Raw genomic sequence first — 26,676 nt, 5'->3', positions numbered from 1 at the left:
AAACCAGAATGATTTACTATGAGAAATATAACTGCCAAGCGGACCGGAATACTTGTGTCAGCTGGTGAGCGCATTCTCTTCCCAGTAGGAGAGCCTAGTTGGGAAACCAAATTAAGATCAGAAGGTTGCTCAGTGAGGACAGAATCAGAACTTGAGAGGTCTTGGCATCAAACTCCAGAAGCCTGATGCCCCCTTTTCCACTACTGAGCCAGACCTGCCAAGTGGACCAGGATGCTGAGATTGGGAGTCAGGGCGCCCTCTTCCCGGGCCAACACTGGAGTCTCCAGCTCTCCAGGCAGACCCCCCCCCCCCAGTGGCATTTGTCACTACAACACCACCACATCCCCTCCAGACACAGAACAACTTCCAAACTCACTTCATAGAAATGACATTCTGGGTGACTGTTCCCAAAGACAAATGGGAAAGCACAGTAATCTCATAACTAAATTATTTCCACATTACCATACAGGGTGAGTTTTAGCTAATTCCACCCACTCTAAGTTCATTCTCAGAGTTGGAGAGTGACCATCCAGTCCAAGTTCCTTGTTTGACAGATGAGGCAACTAAAGCCCAAATAAACTGATTCATCCAAGAGCCCACACAGCTCATAGAACTAGAACTCAGCTCTCCTAGCCCTCAGTCCAAAGCTCCACGCACCTCAATATGCTAAGGGGTTTGCAGGATACTGCAAGACTGCGCTGGGGTCCATTCTGGGGGACGCAGCTCCCTGGTAAAGGGGCTATATACATACAGTCGCTTCCCACCGATTATGCCCGCCCCCACCCAGCCTCCCTTATTACGCTACAGGCTAATCCCACATCATGCTAGAAAAGCCCTCCCTTCTCTCCCCCCATACAGACCATCTCCACGTACCCCCTCTTGGGACTCGGACGCACTCACGTTTCCGAGCCTGCGCCTCAAACTGTGACAGGTTTTGCCGGGTGGCTAGCCTCACATCCACCTTTTCCCCATTGAGAATCTTGCCTGGCAGGAGCTCCAACAGTTTGTGGACAGAGTTCTCAGAGGCCACCACCACCTCAGCATACCTTGGAAAAGGACAAAGAAAAGAAGCGAGAGATAATCACCGCCAGAGTCCATGGGGAGACTGAAAACCCTCAACCTGCTCAGAAACAAATTCTCTCGATGGGAACAGCTCAGGGAGGGGCCCAGTGCTGTGACTCCAAGTTGGCCTGGCTGGGGAGGACCAGCGGGACAGAGAGACCAGAATGGGGGAAGGTGGACCTCTGGAGCTGGACATCAGCTCCATCTGCTTAATGGCCCCGAATGACCAAAGGTTTTCACTGGGCTCAACATCTTGAAGAGAAACGCCTCCACTTGGGTCTTACCCTTTGGACTGGCCATTGGCTCGATTCTCAGCAAATTTCAGCTCCACAACATCATAGACCCCCACAGAACGGATGATCTGGATCAGCTGTTGGTCTGTTGTCCACTGGGACCAGTAAAGTAGAAAAGATGAAGTCAGAGGCTAGAGTTCTTCTTGAGAGATTTCCTAAACATCCCTTTCCCTGAAACCTCCAGTCCAAGCACCACCATGGCCCCAGTGACCATCCCGAGGAGGCCCCAGACCTCCCTCATCCCATCCCCCCTCCCGCCTCTAGAGGTAAAGCACAAGGCAGGCCGATTCACTACCGGCCTCCAGATTGTCCTGGCTAATAATCAGTGCAAAGGGTGGCTACAGTAAGACTTAAAAATTCCTCTTCTGAATAGCAAGGACATTACCACAGCCAGCTTTTCCTTGAGTACAGAAAATCACTCTTGTGGCCGTGCCACCCCCACCAGCCCAAACCATAGAACAGAAACGACTTTTGCAGAACAAGAGTCACCACCTACCCAGAGCGTACTAGAGCTACGAGGGCCTTTGATCCCCGTCCCCCACCATTATCACAGGACCATCTAATGACCACCAAGAGTTCAAGGTGTTCACTGAAAGCTCGTCCCAGAGATGATCCTGCTAGATATAAAGCCCCGGGGTCAGGGGCAGCCCCGCCACACAAAGAGCCGCACCCACTTAGTCTCTGCTTTCTCCATTCAGTACCATTCAAGTCCTGAGGATTCTCCGCCCAGAGGCTGATCCAACCTGACCCCACTCTCAGGACTTGAGACCATCTGAGAGGAGACTCTGAAAGGTGGCATCCCCGCCATGACCAACCTCAAGGCAGCTCTAGGAGGCGCTAGTCTGTCCCATGGCCACCCTGCTCGCTGCTGGCTAGCCAGGCTCACCCAGGAGAAGCTGCCCACGTAGACCGCGGCTCGTTTATTCCGCAGCCCACTGTAGGTGTACAGGATCGCCGGTGATTTGCTGTTGGGCTTGGGAGACTGTTCCTGTCGGATGGGAGGTGGCGGTTCGGCACTGCTACTTCGGTCATCAGATGGTTGGGAGCTGGCGGCCAGCACGTCGTCATATAGGTCAATCTGATCAGCATTGCTGAACTCTGGGTCCTAGGGGATGAGGGGTGAATGAAGTGAGTTCCCCAAACAGGTAACTCCCCAGCCCTGTGGGGCAGACAATCAGAAAGCAATGTTTAAGCAGCTGCTTCAAAACAGGGTGGTACACAGCCAGAAGCTACTTCGTTCAGCCACTCTTCTGTGGCTCCCTCCTCTGTGCACAGTGCTGGTGACCCAGACAGAAAATACAAGTCCAGACCTTCAGCAACTTATGGTCTTGAGACCCCTACCCCACCTCAAGAAGGGTCCTAGGACCCCAACCCCCAGGCTGTTTCTCCTGCTTTATCTCATTTGCCTTCTAAACAACAACTCTAGGACGGGTCTCTTAGGAAAAACCCCAAAACTGACTGGGAGACGCCTCCTATTCTGGGGCATGTAGGGGAGAACTGGAGCCACCTCCAACCCCAAGGATATCATTTAAACTGAACTTGCACTTTTAAAATCTATTAATGCACAGCTAGCATGGTCTCTGGCTTCACTATGGATATCAAGTATAAAATTGACTTGGTCATAAAGTATGAATTCTTTTAAAACAAGGAAATTAAATGAAAATGCCACTCATCAAAGGCCAGTCGTGGATAACCCTTCCTAAATACAAAGTTCCAATAAGGAATTCTAAATCTCATTTGCAATCCTTCAAAATGTTTACATGAAATTTTCAAAAATAAACCAAGAAAATTCCTAATTCCTTTATCTACAAAGGTTAGATGGGGGGGGGGGAGAACAGGACAGAGTAGACAGTTTCCTTAGCTTAGTACCATTCCACAGGAAACGGCATCGTAGGCTTAAATCAGATCACTCAACAAAAGTCTGTTTCCAGTCAATGTGAGGAAATTGTAAAGCTTGCAACAATCCTCCAAGTTCAGCACCAGTTCATTAAAATAAACCAGACAAAACCATGAAAAGATGACAGCAGCAGCAATGGCGTCACTGAGGAGCCTCTGCCCAGAGTGCACTCCTGAGGCACCTCAGAGAAGATGACAGTTGCAGAGGCTACAATGCTGTGAGCAGAGGAGAGCATGAGGGTACAGACCAGAAACTGTTATGATGGGCTTTTTATTAGGTCAAACAGGAGGAAATTTGGAAAAATCTGACCTATCCTGTGGTCCAACTAAATCTAGAAAATGAGCAACAAAGCCCAGCAGGGCTTTCCTGAAGGGGAGCTGGCACCACTGTTGCACTGGAGAGACACCAACTCTGGCACACTGTCACCTCCAGGACCAGAGACAAGAAGGTCTTCCAAAATCACAAAATGGCGACAAGACACTGATAAACTGCCCTCCCGTGTACTGCTATCTCAGCGTTGGGTGCCAACTGGGAAGCCTGTTAGGTCCTTTATCACTTTATCCTTTATTACTGTCCTATAGGCCAACTCTACTCAGGACAGGCAGAGCTGGTAGTGCCTCCTAACACTGTTTTTGATAAAAGATGGAGAGCACCATTGTTGGAAGGGTAAAGGAAAGCATGTTCACTAACACTACTGAAAAAGGTTATTAATGCCCAATAAATTCTGACCCAGAGATATCGCTTAGACTCTGAGGAGGCCAAAGATAAAAGTCCTATAAACACTAAAATATCCGCAAATTTACTTTATAGCAGCAAAACCAAAAATACTTCAAACTATTAATATGTAGATACCCATCAATCAAGGAATAACAGAACCGTGGTACATACTGAATGCAATTTAAAATCTAAGACATGACAAAGAAAATCAGGGAAACCATAATTTCAACAATTGAGTTGGAGAGAAAAACCTGACCACGTTCGACTCAGGTTTGCACCTCCCCCTTTCTTTTATACAAGGGGGGGAAGGGAGACAGTTGATCACATGATCAGAAATCTAGAACTGGAAGGATCCTCCTCCAAGGCCATGTAGTTCAAATCTGATTTTACAGGGTCAGTGTTCTTAAACATATAAAGGATTTGAATCCAGAGCCACAGCTCACTGTACCCCATGCTGAGATGGTTACTTTTCTCGAAGTGACTTTTCTTTTTTTATTATTACAAAGGATGACTTTTGGGGGCTGAGAGAAAATACATTTACAGGTAAAATGCTGTATAAACAAAAGATTTAAGTAAATTCTACTTTTAAACCACAGAGATCATCGAACCTTATCAAGGACCAAATGATCAATTAAATTCAAACCTCCCCCTTTCTGCTATTTTTTATTTCTCTTACTTTTCATCACGGGCTTATTTTGACTTTCAAAGACCTCTCTTTAGTTTATTACATAATGGAAGGACACTCACTCGGGTTAAAATGCATTCTATAGTATTGGGTTTTTTGTACTTCAGAAATACAGTTCAAAATGTTCACCCAAGCACTACAGTCTAGTTAACTAGAATCAGAATGCAATAAAGTAAAATAAAAACAAATCAAAAGAATTTCCAGTTGAGATAAGGGGCAATATCATAGACTCAATGAGGCAAAAAACCAGAAAGATGCCATTTTAGGTGGTCAAGATGGGAGATCAAGATTTTCATCAAAGAACAGTTTAAGTCTCTGAAGAAACAAGGAGAAAGACAGCAGGAACATGAATGGAAACGTATGTTTGGCTGGGGGCAAATTAGTTACCATCTTTGTTATTTTGTTCCACTAAGCACTGATAAGAGGCCTGATGTCACAACACCAACTTCAGATCATTCCTAGGCGTAAATACAAGGTATCACCTAACACTTCATCTAACTTGATGAAAGGTGACTTGTGGCTGTGGGTAGAATCACTTTGACATCAATCAACTGACAAACCTTTTTTAAGTGCCTACTATGGGCAAGGCACAATGTTTGGACTGGAGGGGACACCCCCCCTCCCCTTCTGGAGCTTCCATTCTCCCACAGTCAGCTTCATTTCTTCCCCAAGGCTGTCCTTGGTTAACCCTTCAGTGCTCAGCACTTAAAAGATGCTTGTCCTATCCCCTTTCCCTGTCACAAAAGATGAAGTTCCCTCCACAGATGAGGACTATGCTGTAACAGGACAGGGGTCAGGGAATGTGGAGGATCAACAGCTACCACAGGGAACTAGAAACTGTGCTGACAATCAAACAAACCCCAGCCCCAAGCCACACTCCTGAGGTTTGCCTAGGAGAAAAACAGGCCTCCTAAGACAGTTTTATTCCTGGTTTACTGAAGGAATGTCAAAGGAATATCAAAGTGCATTCTATATTCAGCCCATTGCCAAGCAGGCAGGTGCCAGAGCTGGTTGGGGGAAGCCTCGCTGTGAGACCAAGCTTAGGAGGGTTTCTTGAGGTCAACGGGCTTGGCATCCACAACTGAGTCTTAGCAGGAGAACCCTAGGGACATAGGCTCCACCACACAGCCCCTAGGACAATGGCCTGGAGACCCACCCACAGAACAGAAAACCAGAGCTCTTTCAGCACCTATGCCTAAGTTAAGGGAGCTGATATTGGAGCCCAGATTTCTAAATGAAAAAAAAAAATCTCTGAAAAAGCTAGGATTTCAAAGTCCACCTGTGGGAAGACAGCTGCTGCCTACTTAGCATCAAAGTCACAGAATAATGTCAAACTTCGTCCCGGGAACCAGTGTGTAAGTGAAGGAGTTGCTATTTAGATTTCAAGGGCTGAATGGGTTTCTTGGGCCTCTGCCAGCTCACACTGGCTCATGGACACCATGCCTAACACGTGCCTAGATTCGATCTACTGCGGTGGCCTTCGATCCAACTCCGTGCCTAATAACGTGAGTTAGATAGTTGATATTCCTTCCAGGTCCAGATTACAATGAAATCCGTCTGCAAGGGCACCCGCTTGCCTTTTTAAAAAAGGAGGCCATCCTCCTCCAAAATAAACAGCGGCCGAATAAATAAACACAACCGACGCTATTTCGATTAAATGAGCTGCCCGGCCCCTTCTGGCCCTCCACCAGCGATCCCTTCACTCTGCTGGCCCAGCCCTGGGGGGCTCCGGCACCACAAGGCTAGGAGTTGGGGTGCGTCCACCATCCCGAGTCTGCACGAGGGCCGGAACAGAGCCCTTCCACAGAACGCGCAACTTGGTGCGGAAGCAAGTAGTCAAGAGCGAGCCCCCTTCCTTCTGTGCCCCCCGAAGGGCCAGGCAGCAGGGCTGCCCCGAGGCGGCTCGGGGAGGGGAGCCTGGTGGAGCCCGAGGCCCGGCTGCGCGGGCGGACGCCAGCTCCAGCCCGTGTTTCTTCATCGGGAGGATGCGGGAGTTGGAAGGGGCCCGGCGGCCCTGAGCCCGCCCCGGGCGGGAGGAGGGCTCTCCTTTCACCCCGCACGGACACACGGGAGCCCTCGCCGGGGACAAGGAGCGAGGCTGCCTGTGAGGAGGCCCCGGGCCCCCCTGCGGCCAAGTCCGCGGGCCCGCAGGGCCTCCTCCCCGCAGCCCGCCTCAGTTCCCACGGGGGCGCGGCTCACCGGCAGCCACCACCGCGTCCCGGGCACGGGGGGCTGCTCCCCCAAATGCCTCCAGCGGCCGGGCCCGCCCTCCGCGCTCCAACGGTCCCCCCTCCCCCCGGCCGGCGCCCCGCCCCGCGCCAGGCTAACTGCTGCCCCGAGGGGCGCGGGGCCTCGAGGCCGGCCTCCGCGCGCCGCCGCCGCCGCCTCACCTGGTTGAACTCCTCGTCCGCGTAGATGTCGATGAGGTCCACTCCCTCCGACATGGCTGCGGGGCCCCGGGGGCGCGGCGAGGCGGAGGGCTGGCGGGGGCGCCGCTGCGGGCCGGAGAGAGGGCGCGGGTCAGCGCCGCCGGGCGCCGGGCAGGGGGCGGCCCCGCCTGCGCGCGCCCCTCCCCCGCCGCCCCGCGCTCGCGGGCCCCCCGCCGGGCCGCGCGCCGCCCCGGCCCCGCCGGGCCCAGCGCCGCCTCGGCGCGGCTCCGTCCCGGCCTAGGCCCGGCCCCGCCGCCCGCCCTCCGGGCCCCGCCCGCCCCGCCGCCCCTGGCGCCGCGGCCGTCGGCGCACCCCCGCCTCCGCGCCCCGGCCCCGCCGCCCCCCGCCGCGCGCCCCCGTTACCGGGAATATGGCGGCGGCGAGTCCGGACTAGGCCCGAAGCGCGCGAACCTCTGCCCGGCCGCAGGCCCCGCCCCCCGCTCCCGCCGCCGCCGCCGCCGCCGCCGCCGTCGCCCCCCCCCCGCGCCGCGCGCTGGCGTCACGCACGCCGCCGCCTCGCGTACGCACGCCGCGCGCTCGCGCGCCCCGCCCCGCCCCGCCTACCTCCCCTCCGAGGCCTCGCGGACGCGCCGGGGCGGCCGTGAGGTTCCCGGATGTAGCGGGCGGACGGGCTTCCGGCCGGCCTCGAGCGGAAATGGCGGCGGCGGCGGCGGCGGCGGCGGCCGCGGCGCCTGCGGTTCGGGTGAGGAGAGCGGGCCGAGGTCGGGCGGGGGGAGGCCGCGGGGCCCCCGCCCTGCCGGGGAGGAGGGCCGGGGCGCCGCCCCCCCCCAGGCCGGGCCTGGGCTTCCTCATTCGGCAGCGAAGGGCCGGGTCGGGCCGGGCGTCCTCCAGCGCCCCGGGAGTCGGGGCCCGGGCTCGCTCGGGCGTCCGGAAGGTCCGATGCGGGGAGCGGCCTCGCCCGGGAGGCCCGGCCGGGCGGCCGGAGGGCCCGGAGCGCGCTGACACTTGCACGGCCTCAGACCGGAGCGCGGGGCCCGGAGCGGCGGCCGGGGAGGGGCGGGGAAGGGGGGGCCGGGCCGGCCGCGGCGGCCTCTGCGCATGTGCGGGGCCGGATCCGGCCGAGCCTTCCTGCCGGGGCGCTGTCGTCATCCCGCGCCGTGCGCGCCCCCCCCCCCCCCCGGAGCCGGGCTGGGGGGGCTGCGCCGATGAGGCCCCGCCACCCCGCGCTGGGGGGCTGGCAGGGGGCAGTCCCGCCCCCCACGGCACCCACATTCCGGGCGAGGGGGAGAGGACAGGCGTGGGGGTGGGGAGCCGAAGAGGATCGCCTGCCCCCCTGCCTCCTGGGGCGCTGACAACAGGGGAGCGCCGCCGGGCATAGAGCTTCAGGGGACCCTGTCTGACCTCGGAGCCTCGATGAGGGGCACCGGCGACCCCATCTCATCACAAGATTGACGGGAACCCGTGACAAGGGCCCCAGGGACGGCCCTGCACCCTCGTCCTCACCCTGCGGTCTGCTCTGAAAGCTGCCTGCAAAAGGGCCTGCGCTCCTTGGGGTCCTAGATCCAATTCTGCAGCTTCCACCCGAAATCTGGAGCAGACGGGCTGAGAAAATATGTACCAAGATTAGGAACTCCCACAGGAGAGGAAGGATCAAGGGTACTTTATTTCTTAATGCTTTCTCTCCCCAGCCTTGGAAAAGTAAGGTTTTCATCAGGCCCTTCAGAGATTGCTCTACACTTGACAGAGTACCTTGTTTCTTCATTGCCCTTGGCATGCCTTCTTTTGGGGGGGCACGCGCCAGTGCCATGCTGCTCCTTTTCTCCCTATCACTGTCATCTTGGTAGTCCCTGGAAAATGGCCTATCAGCCCCGTTTCTGCCAAACTATTCCCAAACCTTTGGGCTAGGTTCCAAATTCTCAGTTTCTCCTCATCCATGCAGCAAGTAGAGGTTTGAGTGTTTACATCATTCCAGAAGAGAGGAAATTGCTGTACTATCTGCTCAAGTACATTCAGTGGGGACGTCATTGTAACCCCAAGTTTTTCATCCGCCTGTGAAAGATAAGTTATTGAGAAAGGAACTTGCACAGTTGTTTTTTCTCAGAGATCTGGCTCTTACTGGAGCAGGTCCAGGAGACTAGTGAGAAGGTGGGGGAAGGGTAGCTGGATAAGAGGGGATTTTCCAAGAGACTGCCTCCTTCCTGATGAGGATTGCTCAGCCTTGGGGGACTGGGAGCAGAGTGGGAGCTGCAACTTTTATGGATTTAGAGAAAGGGGGTCACCAAGGAGATCAGATTGAGCAGATTGATCCCCCCCTTCCCGCTTCCCTTCTCCAGAGAAAATTTAAGCAGAAGCTTTGGGCAATTTTGTCACGATTCCTGGTCTTGGGAGAGGATAGCTACAAAAAAAATAACTGTAAGATGGTGTTAATGTTAAGAGATCTCCAAACAGCATTTTTCCTGATCCTGTAAGTCCTACTGAGGCCAGACAACTACAAAATATTCAAGTCATCGCTTCTGAAAGACCTGAAGACCAAGTTTTTCCCAATTTTCCCAGACAGCCCATAGGGGAATCTCTTGTTATGGAGAAAGACTGTTTCGTGATATTGTAGCCTTAATTAGTGCCAGAGACCAGCCTTGAACCACCCCCCACACACACACACACACACATAGCCTTACCTGGATTGATATCCAGGCCTGGAATCAGAGTTGACACCCACTTCTCAGGTAACACATCAAGATGTTGGAGTGTCAGTTCAGGTTGAGCAGGGTGAAGAATTGAAAGACAATGACCCAGAGTTATGAGGGTCAGCTCCTCTTATTACACCTCTCCTGGTGGGCTGAGGTTCAAGAACAAGCAACTTGTGCAGAAAAAAGGGAAAAGCAAGGAAAGAAGGGGAGCTGGGAGGGATTGGGGGGGGTGATTGCTGCTTACAGGAGCTTCAGGGAATCCCGACAGAAGCAGGCAAGGATAGTTCACTCATTATTTGAAGAACATTGTGCGCCTCAGTGGACCAGATGGCCCATCTTGGGGTACAGAATACCTAATATAGTGTGGTAGTTTCTGGTCAGATACAAAGCTTGTGAGATGTTAGAAAAACAACTGCTTTTTGTAGGCCAAAAGGCAGAATGGAAATGAACTATTTGCTGGCATGGGGCTTTTTACTACCTAGTATTTCTGGTCCCGGCCAGGGTCAAAGCAGGTGACATTTGGTTTGTAGAGAACTTTGCCTGATCCTTTGATTCTGTCCTATGAGTTGAGTGACCCTGTGGAACCCCTCCCCCTTCTGTCTTAGGCCATACACTATAGCTCTGAAGTGCCTCTCTCACACACACCCCAATGACAGAGTGACCCCTTCCTCTGATAAAAGCAGGGTCCTGAATTTGACCAGCTTTCTGGTACTCTGAATAAGTAACCTTAAAAGCATCCTGAATCCCATTCAAGCTTCATCTTCCCCAGGACCCAGCAAGCCCATTGCCTTAGAAAGGCCTTGCCAGGTGTGCAGGTAGATGAAGGTACTGGGCTTAGAATCTGGAAGACTTGAGTTCAGATCTGGCTAGTGACCCTGGGCAAGTCACCCTGGGTGCCTCAGTTTGCTCATCTATAAAGTGAGCTGGAGAAATGACAGACCACTGCAGTATCTCTGCCAAGAAAACTCAAATGGGGTCAGACACAGCCAAACTACAACAAAAATGGTGGGGGGGAATTACCTATTTGTGTAGGTGATTGGGGAAAATACTATTAAGCCTTATAAAAAGGATGGTTAAAAGTAAACAAAGATGAAAGCTCAAAATAGTAGATGATAACTGAATTCCTTTTAGATCACTTTCCTACCTAGACATATTAGGGTCTTTGTTTTAGCCTCCCAGAGTTTCCCTTAGATATTCCCTTCCCCCCCAAAAAATGGTAGTGAATTGGAGCCTTACCCCCAGCCTGGATGGCTCTTTTCAGATGCAAATAGAAGTTGGTTTGAATGGAAAGCTGTGAGTTTGCCTTTAACATGCAAATAGTGGAAGCTATTATAATGGAACTTCTGTCCACCCTACTTTCTCTCACTGTAGAATTAGAGACTTAAACTCTAAATTCTTTGCTTGTACGGTCTGAATAGCTTTAATTCCAAATCCTAGGAGTGCTGGAAGGGGATGCCCTGGTTGGATGGAAAGGGAAGAGGGGTGGGGAATGCCCTTTTCAAGATCTGCTATCTTGGGACTGGAGAAGGATGAGGGAAGTGACCACCTTAGAGAACTGGATTGTAAGGAAGGGACTGCCCAAAAGTAACAGTTGTTTCCATCCTCGTTTTTTTTTTTGTTTTGGGTTTTTTTTTTTAATAGTTTTCATCTGGAATTGGAGGGAACACTCTTAGAAGATTTTGCCCTGGGAATCAGAACCTAGAGAAAGGATTTGGTAGTGTCTATTTCATGCCATATTCCTAAACCAAGATCATGAATATGAGGCTACCTGTGAGAACCCTCAGCTATAACACTATAGTTTGCTTTCTAACTTTTAATTTTTTTTAGGTTTTTTTTTTTTTTGCAAGGTAAATGGGGTTAAGTGGCTTGCCCAAGGCCACACAGGTAATTATTAAGTGTCTGAGACCGGATTTGAATCCAGGTACTCCTGACTCCAGGGCCGGTGCTTTATCCACTCCGCCACCTAGCTGCCCCTTCTAAATTCTTTTATTATGTGTGTGTATGAACTTTGCAGTAGAATGCACCAAAACAATGGGGATCTAAAATATCTCCCTAGCCCTAACCTGAGGGCATAGTTCTGGAAGAATCTCCAAGGCTTTGAGCACTTGGATTGTGATTTAACTGATCCTGCGTTGTGCCATCAAAGCCCAGGTGGGTACCTAAGCCCCATGGCCAGGATTGCTTCTTATGGGACCTAATTATTCTGGATCCTACCATTCTCATTTCTTCTTAGTATTTCAGAGACCACGTGACCCAACTAAGGCCCAGAAAAGATTTTTAGGTTTTTCAATTAAGTATTTTTTCTCCCTCTGTGTGTAGTCAAGTTGGCCACAAATCTAAAAAAATTTCTCTTTTTGCATGTTTTAAATTGTTTTCCTGGTGAATGGATATAAGACTAGGCCTGGAGTCAGGAAGGCCTGAGTTCAAATTCAGCCTAAGAGACTTCCTAGTTATCTCACTTGGACAAGACACTTAACTTGTACTTAGCTCAGTTTCCTCATCTGTAAAACAGGGATCATAAAAATACCACCCTCCCAGTTCATGTCTCCTAGGTTGTAAGAATGATCAGATCTGTAGAGTGCAGAGCCTGACTTGTTTGGTTCTTCAGTTGTGTCCAACTAGAGCCTGGCTCATATGAGGTGCACAGAAGAGGCAGGATTCTATTCCTACACTGTGAACCCTAAAATCTGTAAGAACCTTCAAAACATAGGCTTACAATAGAATGGCAGAAAATATAGGTTAGACATTTTTAAGTTTCATTCTCTAAGATCTTTTCCCTAACCTATAGGTGGAGGAGGCCATTTTGAAGTAATGACCACATAGGTTGGGGGGGGATTGGACTTTACACCATTTGAGAATAGGGGAAATCATTAACCTCCTTAGTGTTCTAACCATAGAACTTGATTATCATCTTTGTATAAATTCTTCTCGTCTCTTCCTGGGAGGATGATCTTCCATCCTAAGCATTGTCGTCCTAGGTTTGTGATTAACATGGGAGATCTTAGTTTTTAACTAGGGAGCAAGGTGACCCTTATGAAGCCTCTCCATTACCACAATAGAGTTAGGAGAAATTATTCTTTTACATCACCATAGTTTTTTTCTGCCAGTTCACCAATTGATGCCCCCCCCCCCCCAGCTCTTCATAGCTACAAAAAGTGCTGGCCTACATTTCTCTCAAAAAGGGCTTTTTTTCTCTTTGGAACACTTTTCTAGGAATGGTGTTGTTGAATCCAGCTTCTCCATAGGCCACTTGAGTGCCTATTTTCTCACAGCCCCTCTGACATTTGTGCTCACCTCAGTTTCCTCATCTGTAAAACAGGGATCCTAAGAACACCTCCCCTCCCAGGTCATGGCTCCTAGGTTGTGAGAATCTGATCATATAGCATCCATAGAGCATTGAGCCTGGCTTGTTTAGTTTTTGTCAACTTTACCAAATTTAGAGAGTTTGAGGTAGAATTTCACAGTTGCTTTAATTTGCATCCCCAATTATTAGTGCTTTAGGGCCATTTTATATAGTTCTAGGTGACCTGAGTTTTTTTGTTCTTATCCTTGGACCTTTGATCATCTGGACCTAGAGAGAAGTTAAATAACTTCATAAGGTAAGGGACAGAGAACCTTAAGCCTACTCCAGCTCCAGATTCTACTAAGGAGAGAGCATGAGTCACATCTAGTAGAAATGGTAGGAGATCTGAATTGAAACCTTTAAAGAAAATCTAGTCCAACCTCCTCATATAAGTGGAAACACAGGGCTAGAAATAGGAGTTAGCCAATCAGTGTCAGTATTATTTACTTTGAATCAAAGTGTCCTCTTGTAAACCCCACCACTTCTCATCTGCTCCCTATCCAAAGTCTTCTCCAAACTCTATTTCTGTTCAGATCTCCAAAATCTTCCATATTTTGTTTACTTAGGTTCATAACTTGGAGATATCCTGGACTCTTCTTTAATCTCTTTATCTGATCATTTCCTCAATCTGTCAATTCTTTTTTGCATATAATTTCACATCAATTCTCTCTTCCCCTGGATATTTTCCTCTTTCAGGCCCATATTGTTACCACCCTGGCCAAATTTTACTTTCAGCTGATTTTCCTGTCTCCAGGCTCACCTCTTCATTCATTCCCCACATAGGTCCATCCTTCATGAGTCATGGCCCTTTTCCTTCCCCATCTCTTAAGACTATAGCAACAGAACTCCTCTTACCTGTAGAGAAAGAGAAATTCCTCTGCCTGGCAATGAACACTTTCTACAGTCTGGTGCTACTTGACAAATATCAGCAAACAGTATTTTTTTCCATAAACAAAAACTATTAAATATCCCCTGACACATTCTTATTCCAGCCATTCCCTCAGTTGGATGCTCCATCTCACCTTGCCACATCCAAACCAGCTCTGTGTCTGGAGAGCATTCACTCTTCACCCTTGCCTTTCAGAGACATCTTTTTCACATAATGTTGACCTTAGATGCCTGTTAAAGTTCCCTCCTTTTTCATGATCGTTCCTGTTCTGTGTAGGCCCCTCTAGAATGGGAGTTCTTCTTGGGCAGGGACTGCTTTGGGTTTGCCTTTATTATCCTCAGCACTTAGCCCTGGACCCTGACCCAAGCAAGGGTTGCATTGAATTAGAGCATCTCTTACCTGCCAGAGTGTAAATAGCCACTAGCCTCCACTTCTTCCCCTTCTGATTCATCCTGCACTTGGTCTGTCTAAAGTCAACATTTTATGAATCTGCACATTCTTTTCAGTGTACAGTCCCTGGCATACCATAGGCATTTAATAAAGGTTTTTTGAATCAAAGTAGATGCTGCTTAATTCATTTTGGGATTTTTCTTTTTCAGCTTCTTACCTTGTCCAGGCAGTCTCTTCTGTCACCTTTTGTGGGAGGCTTCTTGTCCAGACGATTCTACCGAGGGGACAGCCCAGCAGACTCTCAAAAGGATATGCTTGAAATCCCTTTACCTCCATGGGAAGAACGAACCGATGAATCAGTTGAAACCAAGAGGGCTCGCCTGCTTTATGAGAGCAGGAAGAGAGGCATGCTAGAGAACTGCATCCTGCTCAGGTCGGGAAGAGGGGAACTTAGGGGCTCTTGGTGGGACAGGGGAGGGACCTGCCCTCGATGGCTAGGACTGCTGAGTCCTTCAGCCACAAACAACTCTCTGAGTCTTCTTCTTTTCCCTCCTTCTCTAGCCTTTTTGCCAAGGAGAATCTGCACCGAATGACAGAGAAGCAGCTAAGTCTCTACGATCGACTGATCAATGAACCCAGTAATGACTGGGATATCTACTACTGGGCCATAGGTACTTGCCAGGGGGTCACTAGGGCCTGGGGGCTTGGGCCTAGAGTCAGGGACCTGAATAACAATCTTGCCAGGCTTCTGTGAAATAACAGGGTGGGACTGGGTGACCTGTAGGCCCCTCTGCCTGGAAAACTGCACTCCTTGATGAACATCCTGGGGTGCAGCAAAGTTAGGGTCCTAGCTGACTGACCCTGCGAGCTGTTGTCTCAAAAGCTGTGTTGGTCTTCATTCCTGACCGGAGACTTGGCCCACATGCTTTTAGTCAGCAAATTTCAGAGGTTGTCTAGTCTAGTCCAGCTTCTTGTTTTATATCAGGGGAACCCAAGTCTCAAAACGGAAATGACTGGTCTAACCAGGTGGACTCGTAACAAGCAGAGTCAGGATTTGGACCCATGTTTTCTGGCTTTTTCCAGGGTTGCAAGCTGCTTCTTGTATCTCTACTCTGACAACAGAGATTGTAGCCCCTGCCTTGGGTCTGCCATGTTACACACATGGTGAAGGTGGGGGCACAGGAAGTGGCGTCATCATACAGGTTGAGTAAAGGGGCTGACCCCCCCCCCCCCCAGGGTCTCAGTGATTTGGGAAGGTCACCTGAGCAGCTACCAAGTCAGACTGTGATTGGGTAGTCTTGTTCTCCAGCTTGTGGATGGTAGGCCCAGTGTTCTTCAGTCAACTTGGGCATTGACCCCCCCCCCCCCCAGTAAGATTTCTTTGTCAGATATGAAAGAAAATGGTTAAAAGGAATCTTATGTTACGTAGAGCTGGTTCCATTCTTCAGACAAGCTTTGTTTAATCAGTCAGCTGAGCTTACGGTTGGGTGCTGTGTTATTTAGAGAATCTGTGATCTGGTCAGTGGACAGACTCCTGTACTAGCGAGAAAAGAACCAGAATCACTGGAGAGAGCTGGGCATGGAGTCCGACTCGGGTCCTGCTCTTCGTCCTAAATGGTTGACCCACCCTCCATATGGGGCACGGGGGATGAGGGCGACTGAATAAGGGGAGGTTCCTCACCTGTCTTGTTGTCTAGGCTCTGGGCTCCATCCAAGGCTGCCCCTCTCATGAGCCACGTGGGTGTTAGATACTGTGCATTCAGTGCAGCCTGAGAATGTTCCCAGTATTCTATTGACACAAGAGAATGAAAAAGCCTTTGGTAAATGCCGCTGTTCTAAGACATGGGGATGCATTTGTTAAAAAGTCAGATTTTATTTTTTCCAGTTATATGTAAAGATAATTTTTCACATTCTTTTTAAAAAAATTTGACTTCTACATTTTCTCTTTCCCTCCCTCACTTTTCCCCTCTATAAGCCAATAAACAAATTGTTATAGTCAATTCATGTTCAGTCATGCAGAGCATATTCCCATGTTAGTCATGTGGCGATGGAAGACACAGACCCAAAGCAACACACATGTACACATGCAGAAAGAAAAAGAGTAGACCTTGATCTGCATTCAGCCTCCATCAGTTCTTTCTCTGAAGACTGAGAGCATTTTTTAGCATGAGTCCTTTGGATGTCTTGGGTCTCTGTTGCTGAGAAGGGCTAAGTCATTCCTGCTTGTTCCTCACACAATGTTGCCATCCCGTTCACAGTATTCTCCAATCTGCTCACGTCCCTCTGTATCAGTACACGTCAGTCTTTCCTGAGAGCGTCCTGCTTATCATTTCTTAGAGTAGAATAATAGTCTATCACATTCATACAAACGACTCCTTCAGCCATTCCCCAAGGGAAGTGCATCCCCTCAATGTTCAATTCTTGCTGCCATAAATAGTTTTGTACATGTAGATCTTTTCCCCTTTTATTCTGATCTCTTTGGGATGCAAACCTAGGAGTAGTTTTGCTGGATCCGAGGTTTATTGAACCCCTGTGGATGTAGTTCTAAACCGTTCTTCACAATGGTTGGATCTGATCAAAACTCCATCAACAGGCAGCCACGTCCTGGTTTTCCCACCTGGGGACACATTGAAAAAGCAAGAAAGTCCCCACCTTCAAGGAGCTTATGGCCAAGGGAAAGCCAAAGCAGCATGGGTGCTGGTCTCAGAAAGGGCTTCTTTGAATAAGTCTTCCCACATATTAACCACCTGATTTGTGGGTTTAATCAGTGAGTATTGTTGTGATTGAGATTTTAGCCACAGAGTAAACTGAGGCAGATTTCTGAGCAAGACAAACTATTCACTGGGACAAGCCATGTGTCCATAAATGGACAGCTCCCCTTATAGAGAAGTTGGCTGCTGGGCTGAGGTTTAGGGAACACCGTGATTGGTTGGAAGTTTGGTCCTGGGGCCAGCAGTGGCCCCCTCCCTCCCTCCCTCCTTTCATAAACCTGAGACATGAGGCTCTTTTTGGAGTCCAAGACAGATATCTGAGTGGCAAAGCAGACCCCTTGGAGCCCAGCTTGCAGTGGTGAAATCATACCCAGATTCTCAGCCCTCCTCCAAGTCTCCAAAATTGGCAGCACTCCATGTGGTGATAATAATAAAAAAGCAAAATACCTAAGAATAACAGCAGATAGCGTCTCCTGTGTGCCAGCCCTTTACAAATATTGGCTCCATTGCCCCTCACAACAAATCTGTGTGGTAATTGTTATTAATGTCTCTCTTATTGTTAAGGAAGCTGAAGCAGACAGGTGAAGTGGCTGACCTAGGGTCCCATAGCTGGGAAGAAGCTGATTTGAACTGGGGCTGGGACTCCAGAAGTCCAGAATTGTGTCCACAGCTGCCTCTGTAGAAAAGTCCCTGCCATGGTCCCCAGCTTGGGTGAAGGGTAGCAGGGTCTGGACCTGAGCTCTGCCCCTTATCCCCTGTCACCTTCTCTTACTCTACAGAAGCAAAACCAGTCCCCGAGATCTTTGAGAATGATGTAATGGTGATGCTGAGAGACTTTGCCAAGAACAAGAACAAAGAGCAGAGGTTGCGGGCCCCGGATCTCGAGTACCTCTTTGAGAAGTCGTCCTAAGCTTTGTTGTTGTGGGGCCAAAGGGCAGAACCCTAAAAGGACATGACTGCCAGGGCCCAGTGAATTCCTCACCTGCTGCTCCCCCTGACCGAGCTGGGCTGTAAAAGGCCCCGTTTCTCAGCCCATCCCTTCTCGTAAAAGGACTCCTTGTATCTCTGCTTGCAATGGCCTCGGTGGTGGTGGTTTGTCTCCATATCCACATGACCCAGCCCTCTGCTTATCTGCAGGATCCAACCCAGGAGCTCATTCTAGGAGCAGAGGATGAAGCTGTTCATCAGGTCAGCCCATGGAGGAGCTCAGTCCCTGGGGGAGCCTTGCCCAGCCCTCAGCTTTGTTTAAGTCAAAGTCTCCCTGCTTCCAAGAAGTTAGAATAATTTTACCTCCAAAAATCTGGTTTCCTCAGTATGGTTACTCCCCTCCTGACTACAGATCACCCTCCTGTGCTTTGGCCGATGGTGGTATGAGTCTTGGTGTGCAGAGTGATTCTTTGCCTGATGGTCACCCTTTTGAAGGTGGTCTGGTCTGCACTTAGCTCATCTAGTCTTTGGGCCCCACTCCCAAGCTTGGTAGGATCCCCCAGAGCCTGCCCTGTCCTGGCAGAGTGCTTGAAGAACCCATGGGTCACCTTCCAGCCACAGTGAAGCATGGAAGGAGGGCTTGAAGGGAGACTGCTAAGAGCAATCCTATAGTCAAAATATGTTCTTTCAGAGATCACTGTGTTGAACGGAGCAGTGAGCCCAGTATTGACAGGGACTCTCGCCATGGGTGATAGCAGGTCTTGGCCACTGGGTCAGAAGTTGCCTCTGACAGCTTGGCTCTTCAGGTCTCAGTTGCCCCGGTTACTGTCAGATTCTGAATGTGGGGGCAGGTGGAGAAGACGCCACCCCATATGGATGAAATCGCAGGTCCTCACTCTTCCAACAATAATCATGTGAAGACAGGTCTTCCCATTTCTGCAGATGAAGAAGGGCTGAGGGGAAGCTATTTGCTATGATGGAACCAGGTTCTAGTTCAATTTTTTTTTCCTGTTGGCTTGTCATTGATGGCTTCATCCCTGTTGCCCCACAGGAGCTACTGAGCCAGATGATAATAAAGAGGAGTACCTGGCCAGGGAAGCGCTCTGTATTCATCTTAATGTACTAAATCCCCAATTGATTAATTCTCAAAAGAACTGGGAATTTGGCATCAGGGAGGGCAAAGATCTGGGTTCAAATATGTCCCACCAGTGATAAGCCATCTGCTCTTGGACAAGTCAGCCACTCTGAACCTATTTACTTGTCTGCAAAGTGGAGCTACCAATCCTGCCTTAGCTACCTCACAAGAATCATGGGAGTTTAAGAGAAAACCTCAATATAGGACAGCCATGGGGTTTCTATTTTCCCTTAGCCTTGTATCCACAGATCGTACCTTTGCCTGGCATATGGTTGGTTGTCCTTTGTTATTGAAAAAGGCCAAAACAACATCATTGTGTTAGGGATGAGTGACTGTTGAAAGGTGACTGATCAGACCAGCACAAGCTCAAGATTGCTCCACCCCAGGTCGGGCACAAATGGTCCCTGGGAACCCCTGGCCTGGGTTCTCATGTTTCCTTCAATTCAGCCCCGTGCCTGGAGCACCTGTTCTGGCACTCTGGGGCGGGGGCATGCCAGTGTCTTTCATGCTGCCCAGTTGGTTCCTGAGCCCTTGAAGGTCCTTGTGCCAAGCTCCCTTGTGAGCACTTCCCCTTCTTGAGTTCTTCATAGAACAAGCATATGTGTGTCCTTTGAACAATGGGAACAGACCATCGTTTGAATGCTTGGCAGTCTGGTTTGAGAAAGGATTCATTTGTTCCTGGGAGGGCTGCGGGCTCCTTAGGTAGGGACTGGAATTGTCACCCCCACCTAAAGGTGAGGATGAACTCGCCAGCCTCTCATAGCCCCTGTCACTTTCTAGTGGCAGTGAGGCCAACCCCCAATCCACACATCACCCCTCAAAGGGACTCTGGATCCTTAGGGCCTCTTCTGCCTTTAAGGGGGGCTTTCTTGCTTTTCTCCACTTGGACTAACTTTTTGAGATAATCCACACAATTGGGAAAAACAGTTCATATGCCTTCCACGCTCTAATGTGAAAGTGGTCTATTGGGAGTCTCATTTCATTTGTACATTGTCACCACACAACCATGTTTATCAGCATTTCCCTGACTCCTGAGTCTTAGGAGGCTCTCCTGAGTCCCCCAGTTTTCTTTGAGGCCTGACAAGCAATCATTGGCCTTGGGCTGGAGGGGCCATGTTCTGGCACCTGGTCGATACCAAACGGATAATTGTTACATTGCATTGGTGTAAGGGATTATTATTATTACTAGCTTGTAATTTAAGAGAGAATGCTGGTGTGAGTAAACAAAGGGCTTAGAATTAAGAAATCCCCCAAAATAGGAATGGTGGCCTGTGTCCTAATCGTATCTGAGGGAGAGGCATATGAAAGAGGCAACAGGGAGCAAATAAAGCCAAAGCAATTCTTGCCTGGAGGAGCCGTCTTTGGGTATTGGATCTGTTGAGATGTTCTGCTGTCCTTCCTTTGATCTTGGTGGTTATCATGAAGACAGTCCACTGCTTCTTAGTCTCCAGCCTTGGCTTCACATTTGGAACCACCCAGCAATCCACTAATTGGGCCAAGCAGGGTTTGAAGACCTTGACTGACATTAAAGCCAAAATTGCTAAGAATGGGGGTGGCCTCCAGAGAGCAGCTTAAGTCAAGGTGGCCTTCCTGCCTGCCAGGATTCCCCTTTCAGATGCATGGTCTGCGGTGCTTTGCCTCATCATTCAGAAACTTGGGGAATGCTCCATTGCCTCAAGTATCAACTGATCTTGGTAACCCCTAAATCTAATTCTGACCTGCCATTCCGGGCTTGCCCCACTCTGTGGACTTGCAGATCTCCCCACCACTGTTACTTTCAAATCCTGGGACAATTTCCACCCCCTCCCCATAGCTAGAAGATTCTCAGTCCTTGTCCAACTCACAGCATGCCATTCATCTCAGTCAGCCCTCTGCTCAAGGCCCAGTTAATGTCTTAAGAGTCTCCCCCCCCCAACTTCCAGCTGCAATTGTTCTCTCCCTCAGCTCTTTCATGACCTCTTTTCTAAAGGTCTCCCTTTGCCCTAAACACATTTGTGTCATATATTTGAGTAACCCCAAGCTACCTCTTAAATTCCAAGCCTCCTAGGACAGAGATAGTCTTTTAAATCTTCACATTCCTCAAACTAAGCACAGAACCTTATTCATTGGTAAAATGAAGTTCCCTCAACTTGTGAAAGTAATCTCTTGAGAAAGTAAGATTCTCTCAAACTGTCACCAGGTCCCAGTCCTGGAGGGGGAGGCCACATAAACAGGACAAACCCCAAGGATAGCCAAAGGGGATGCTAGAGCAAACTGCCTGCCTGAGAGCCAGGAAAAGCCAATGACTTGTTCACATGTTTGAGGAAGAAAAATGAGACACACCAGGTCTTGGGGAGTGAGCTCATGAAAAATCTAAAGAGCCTGGAAAGGAATGGGAGAAAGGGTAGCCTTCAGACCAGACCACCTCAGGTAACTTCCCCACCATGACTACCTTCCAGCCTTACTGTACTTACAGAGCAAGAGAAAAAGCTCCCATGGAGGAAGGTTTTGGGGTTGTGATTCCAGCATCTCCATTTATTAGCTGCTTAGCTATTAACCCATTAGATAATCCAAGCCATAAAACCAGAAAGGACTCTAGGGGTCATCAGTTCAAGCCCTCCTTTCATGGAAGGGGGGAAGAAACCTTGAAAGGGGCAATGACTGGTTCCAAGTTGCTGGAGTCTTGGGGTCTTGAAGATGTTTACTAGAAGAACCAGACTTGCCAGTCAGTGTCCCTTTTCCTATCCAGGAGACACCTACAAGAACCCAGAGATGGAGTTGAGGGTAGCAAGGGCAGTTCCGGTTTAGTTGGCAATCCCTGACACCCCCCTTAGGGTAGCAGCTGATACCTCCCAAGTTAGGGTAGTTAACCTCTAAACCAGTTCACGTGGCCTATCTCCTACACTGGATCTAGAACCAAGGTCCAAAGAGTCAACCTTGGGCATGATGACAGGAAGAGCAAGGCTAGGATGGTTTGGGGGGAGATTGCACCAGGACCTAGCTTGTACCAGTCTCTGGCTGGGCCTTTTGGGTATTCTCCAAAAGGTCTTTTGTAAGGAGCGGTAATATTCCATTTAGGTGACTCTGGGTCACAGACTGGAAGTTTCCAGTTGGTAGGAATGAAAGACCATCCTAGAGTTCTGGCTTTCCCACTATCTTTGTCCCTATGAGTCCCTGCTTCCCTTCCCATTTCACCTGGGAGATTTGTTCAATGAACCTTTCACCACTATTCCATTTGGTGCTGGAAAGGGGCTGAGTAAAGTGTGATGTTTCTTGTTCAGACTTGGCTCTTGGTCACCTTTGGAAGTGACTGGTCTCACCATCTGTTCAGTTGATGGGCGCAATGGAAACAGTTTTCCCTCTTATTAAATAAAAATAGGCCATTACAGTGCATTTTTAGATATTAACATACATACATCTAGTGCCAGGAACCCAACAAGGAGCTGTAAAGAACAGAAAGGAGATTCAACCTTTGCCCTCAGACATAGAGCTCTCGATTACCTTGTTCACACATCCATGTGCCTTCATAACTTGTATCTGCTCAAACTCTGGCTGTGTTGCATCTGTCTTCTTAAGCATCATTGTCCAGGCTCTTACTGGATGAATTTTGCTGGTGTCCAGGGGCTCTAAAGGCTGCTGACTTCCCATCTGATGCAGCAGGAAAGGGTAATGGAGAGGAGCACTGGATTTATGCCAAGTGAAAACTGAGTTTGGAACAGACTTCCTATACTTCTCAGCAAGGATAAATGACTTATTTAAAAGCCTCAGTTTCTCCATCTAAAAAACAAGCAGAATAATACTCCAACTCCCTGCCTTAAGGCCAGATGGTTCATTAGAGACCATCCAGTCCAGTCCTACATTTTGACAGTTGAGGAAGTCCAAGTGCAGAGAGGTTAAGTAAGCCAGGATTTGGATGGAAGTCCTTGGACTCACGGTCCAGTGAGCATGTGACGGTTGAAATCTCAAGTATCTGAGGACACCAAGGATGAACTTCCAAGTATAGCACATTATTAATGCCAATGGCAAAACAAATTGGGAGCAGGCCTCAGCTTGGCACTGGACCCCCAAGACAGAAGATAGATTTTTATACATTTAAAGAAAACTAACCAGGATACAAGATTAGGTTATCTGAGTTGTAATTGGAGGAAAGATTAGGGACTTTCCAAGTTGGGAGGGAGAGAGCAAACAGGTACAAGTTCTGAAATCAGAAAAGAGATGTCCCACTCCCCCCAAGCTAATGTAGTCAGTCAAAGGTAGGAGGCCGCTAGGTGGCGTAGTGGACCAATCCTGAATTCAAATGTGACCTCAGATACGCGATACTTATTAGCTGGGTGACCTTGGGCATGTCACTTAACCCCATTACCCCCCCCACACACACACACATACGATCAGAGATACATGGAAACAACTGTTTGACAGGTATGAAACCAGCCTTCAGATAATATATATGAGTTGTTTGAGATGTAGAATTATGGAAAATAAGACAAAAAAACCACCTTGCATCAATCTTCAGATCTGACTGAGCTTGTGGTCCTTAGTAGAGGGTCTCTCTAAACCACAGGTAGAGATTGTCCAGACTCCCAGCCACGCAGAACTAGGTTTAGATGATACAATAAAGTTTTACATAATTCTCATTGCCCAAAATTGAATAAAGTCTTCTTACAAGACAGAAATTAAAGCAGATCCATAATTGGATAGAAAGAGAACTGAGCTAGTTCCAGAAATGAGACAAGATGGAGTCAGTTCAGTTCACTCAATTCCTACAATTCCCACAACTGCTATGTAAAAGTGAATTATTCCTATTCTCTTTTTGGTTTTTATTATTTTTTTTTAAATGGCATAGTCTTTTTTCTGTCCCATAATTCATCTCAATTTCAGATGAGCCACAACATTCTTCTCTATGGTTTTCTAAGGAGAAACTTGAAATGATCTCCTCTCCATACTGTGCCACCTTTTCTCCCACCTGACCCCTTTATGTGTGGTCTTCCATCATAAGGATGAAAGCTTTTGAAGGCAAGGTTTTCATTTGTATCTCCAGTGTTTAGCACAGGGCTGAGTACAAAGGAAGGGCTTACCAGATGTTGGAGGTTCAGTGACTTCATTTACCTTTGAACCATTCCGGTCTATTGAACCTTGAGGGGAGGCAGGAAGAAGGCCCAGGCACAAATAGAGCCAGCTTTCAGGAACCTAAGACTGGGAGCCAAAAAGGAGCTCAGAGGCCTCCTAGCAACTCGTTCTACAGAGAAGCCATGGAAACACAAGGAGTTTCAGTCATGGGACCATCATTTTGCAGATGGGAACTCACAAGAGGAGGTTGGGATTTCCTGAAGGTCACACAAAAATAAAGGGGGGTGGGGATGGGAAGGGAAAAGCAGACCTCCTGCCCTCCTTTCTCCCACCCTTTTTTCCCCTTCCTTCCTCCTTCCCTCCTCAAATCCAGTTCTGTCAACCACACCTGGACAAGACATGTCAGTGGCTGTTGGTTTGACTTAGTGAGATGTGATTAAATCCCTATATTTCTTTATTCTAACAGTTAGAGTCACCATTGTGCCCAGAGGTTTGAGTCCAGGTTCAAATCTGGCCTCAGACACTTACTGGCAGTGTGACCCTGGGCAAGTCTCTTCACCCTGCTTGCCTCAGTTTCCTCATCTGTCACATGAACTGGAGAGGGAATCTGGATCTCTGCCAAGACAACCTCCAACGGGGTCATAGAGAGTCGGACCTGAAGAACAGTGTTCATCATTAAGCACTAACCACTACCCAAAGACAAAAAGCCTCAAAGAGCTTGCAGTCTGCTATTGTGTGATCCTGAGCAAGTCACTTCTCTTCTGTGCCTCAGTTTCCTCTCTTGTAATGTGTGGGCAGAATAACACCATCACCAAGAGACCCCAGGTAGATGGAGGTGCAGACCCTCTTAGATCTGTCTTCATAGTGGTATATATGTGTTGCTGCTTAGAGGACTTTGCAAACCTTAACGTGGATCTCAATATTAGCTCTTGTAAATGCATTTTACAGCATCCTTTGGAAGCTCCCGGACTTGGAATTGGCAGCTCTCCTCAGGTGTCCTGCTCCAGGAATGCCTGCCTTTGGGATCTTTCTATTCAAGGAACATTTTGATGGCAAGGCTAAACACAAAAGCCCCTCCCTCGGTCCCTCTTAGAAGGGGTGTCAGGAAGTGGATGATGACTGTTGCTTCTCTGGAGGGACTGGCTGCAAAGCTGCTGGGAACCTCTTTGGGCTCTTCCTCAGCCATCTGAAGTAATTCCAGGCAAATAGTTGTTTATGTCCCTTGAGCATGGGCTGGGGGGAAGGGCACCAGAGTATTAAAATGAAAATCTGGCTGTTCCCTCCCCACCAAATCCCCAGGGCCTTTGCTCCCATGGAGCCCTCCTGGTATCTCCGCTGTGACAGAAGAGGATTGTCTGCCAATCGAGGCGGGGCCAGGTGAGCCTAATAGGACACAGAGACGGGACAGAGCTGCTGAATTCAGATTATGCTCCTGTTTTCAGTTCCAGGAGAATGATCTTTGGATGGGGTAAGAGCTGACTAATCTTGACCCAAAGGCAATTGCTACCCAAGATCAAAATAGAGATAAGGAGAGATCGCCTAACCAGGCCCTTGAGGAGTTCTAGTTACCTGGCCCAGGTGACTTCCTTTCTAGGAACCTCTGGGAGAGATTTTGGAAAGACTGGAGAATCAGAGGGCTTATCATTTGCCCAAGAGGCAGCATTGGGCTTCCATAGTGATGGCACCAGATGGATTGGGGCTCCCTTTAGAGAGGAGGGACTGTCTTCTTCTTATTCATTGTTATTTCCAGAAGGGCAGCTTGGTGGTTCAGTGAATAAAGCACTGACCTTGGAGTCAGGACAGGAGTTCCAATTCAACTTCAGACACTTGTCTCTTACTAGCTGTGTGACCCGGGGCAAGTCACTTAATCCTGATTGGCTTGCATCCAGAACCATATCTAGACATCCTGGCCACTGGACCCAGATGGCTCTGGAGGAGAAATGGGGTTGATGACTTAGTACAACCCTGACCCCCCAATCCAATTCATGTGCTTCTCATGGCATCACTTCCCTGATGTCATGGTCCTCTTTGAGAATGAAGGACAAACATCCCCTTTGCACAGTGCCTAGCCTAAATGTTTATTGGATTGGATAGTGTGTTAGTAAAGAATAAAGATCCAAGATATTGGAAAGGGGAACCATGTTCAGGTGTGAGATAGGCCGGATGGACTCAACTCCACCCCTGACAGAGTCTCAAGCTCAAGAAGGGGAGGAACCCTCAGGTGATAGACCCATTTGTCCAGTATTATTCTGGAGAATTCCTCTGGAGATGAATCCTCTGAGAGGATATGTGTGTTTTTGTGTGTGTGTGTGTGGGGGGGGGTCTATATTCTCAGTTTGGATGGAGGATGAAATAAAGCAGTAATGAAAAAGAATGGGAGCAAATGTGGTAGGGAACCCCTCTTTTTTAAAATTTAATATTTATTTATTATCATTTTGTACAAATAATTTTTATACATTAATAAAATATTCTTGTTTAAGAGTAAACAAAATACCCCCTCTCCC

The 26,676-nt window shown here is 48.9% G+C and overlaps 2 protein-coding genes across 11 annotated transcripts in view; one reads left to right on the top strand and one right to left on the bottom strand.

Moving 5' to 3' along the window:
• The window catches only part of CPSF7 (cleavage and polyadenylation specific factor 7), a 16,370-nt gene extending 8,618 nt beyond the window's left edge, over positions 1-7,752 (bottom strand). For 2 of the 7 annotated variants that reach the window (XM_074231336.1, XM_074231339.1), the window contains exons 1-5: positions 7,648-7,750; positions 7,045-7,149; positions 2,242-2,460; positions 1,347-1,450; positions 874-1,046 (exon numbers count right to left, since the gene is read on the bottom strand). In XM_074231336.1, coding sequence (XP_074087437.1) covers positions 874-1,046; positions 1,347-1,450; positions 2,242-2,460; positions 7,045-7,098 — 550 coding nt within the window. In that variant the 5' untranslated portion in view covers positions 7,099-7,149; positions 7,648-7,750. Of the gene's footprint in view, positions 1-873; positions 1,047-1,346; positions 1,451-2,241; positions 2,461-7,044; positions 7,201-7,446; positions 7,551-7,647 lie in introns of those variants that run through there. The other 5 variants (XM_074231337.1, XM_074231340.1, XM_074231341.1 and 2 more) reach the window with 4 other exon arrangements.
• Positions 7,619-26,676, top strand: SDHAF2 (succinate dehydrogenase complex assembly factor 2). Of its 4 annotated transcripts, XR_012477315.1 has the most exons (6): positions 7,619-7,786; positions 14,563-14,786; positions 14,915-15,024; positions 15,437-15,555; positions 16,947-17,120; positions 17,844-17,931. XR_012477315.1 is itself a non-coding variant. In XM_074231350.1 (5 exons), the coding sequence occupies exons 1-5, from the start codon at positions 7,739-7,741 to the stop codon at positions 17,880-17,882; spliced, it is 540 nt and encodes a 179-aa protein (XP_074087451.1). In that variant the 5' UTR covers positions 7,622-7,738; the 3' UTR covers positions 17,883-17,976. The 4 variants fall into 4 exon arrangements, 3 of the variants coding, with proteins under 3 accessions (XP_074087451.1, XP_074087453.1, XP_074087452.1); XM_074231350.1 differs by lacking the exon at positions 16,947-17,120 and having other exon boundaries at positions 7,622-7,786; positions 17,844-17,976; XM_074231351.1 differs by lacking the exons at positions 7,619-7,786; positions 16,947-17,120 and adding an exon at positions 8,117-8,742 and having other exon boundaries at positions 17,844-17,976.

This window comes from Macrotis lagotis, chromosome 3 (genome assembly GCF_037893015.1).
Source record: "Macrotis lagotis isolate mMagLag1 chromosome 3, bilby.v1.9.chrom.fasta, whole genome shotgun sequence".
Classification (NCBI taxonomy): domain Eukaryota; kingdom Metazoa; phylum Chordata; class Mammalia; order Peramelemorphia; family Peramelidae; genus Macrotis; species Macrotis lagotis.
Note: the sequence above shows the minus strand (reverse complement) of the source record. Positions and strands in the feature narration are given on the sequence as shown.

Bases quoted from the DNA above. Each gene is read 5' to 3' on its own strand.
- SDHAF2 (XM_074231350.1), top strand. From the start codon at position 7,739: ATGGCGGCGGCGGCGGCGGCGGCGGCGGCCGCGGCGCCTGCGGTTCGG. The intron at 14,787-14,914 runs GTCGGGAAGAGG...CTCCTTCTCTAG, and splicing joins GAGAACTGCATCCTGCTCAG to CCTTTTTGCCAAGGAGAATC. The intron at 15,556-17,843 runs GTTGAGTAAAGG...CTTACTCTACAG, and splicing joins GAAGTGGCGTCATCATACAG to AAGCAAAACCAGTCCCCGAG.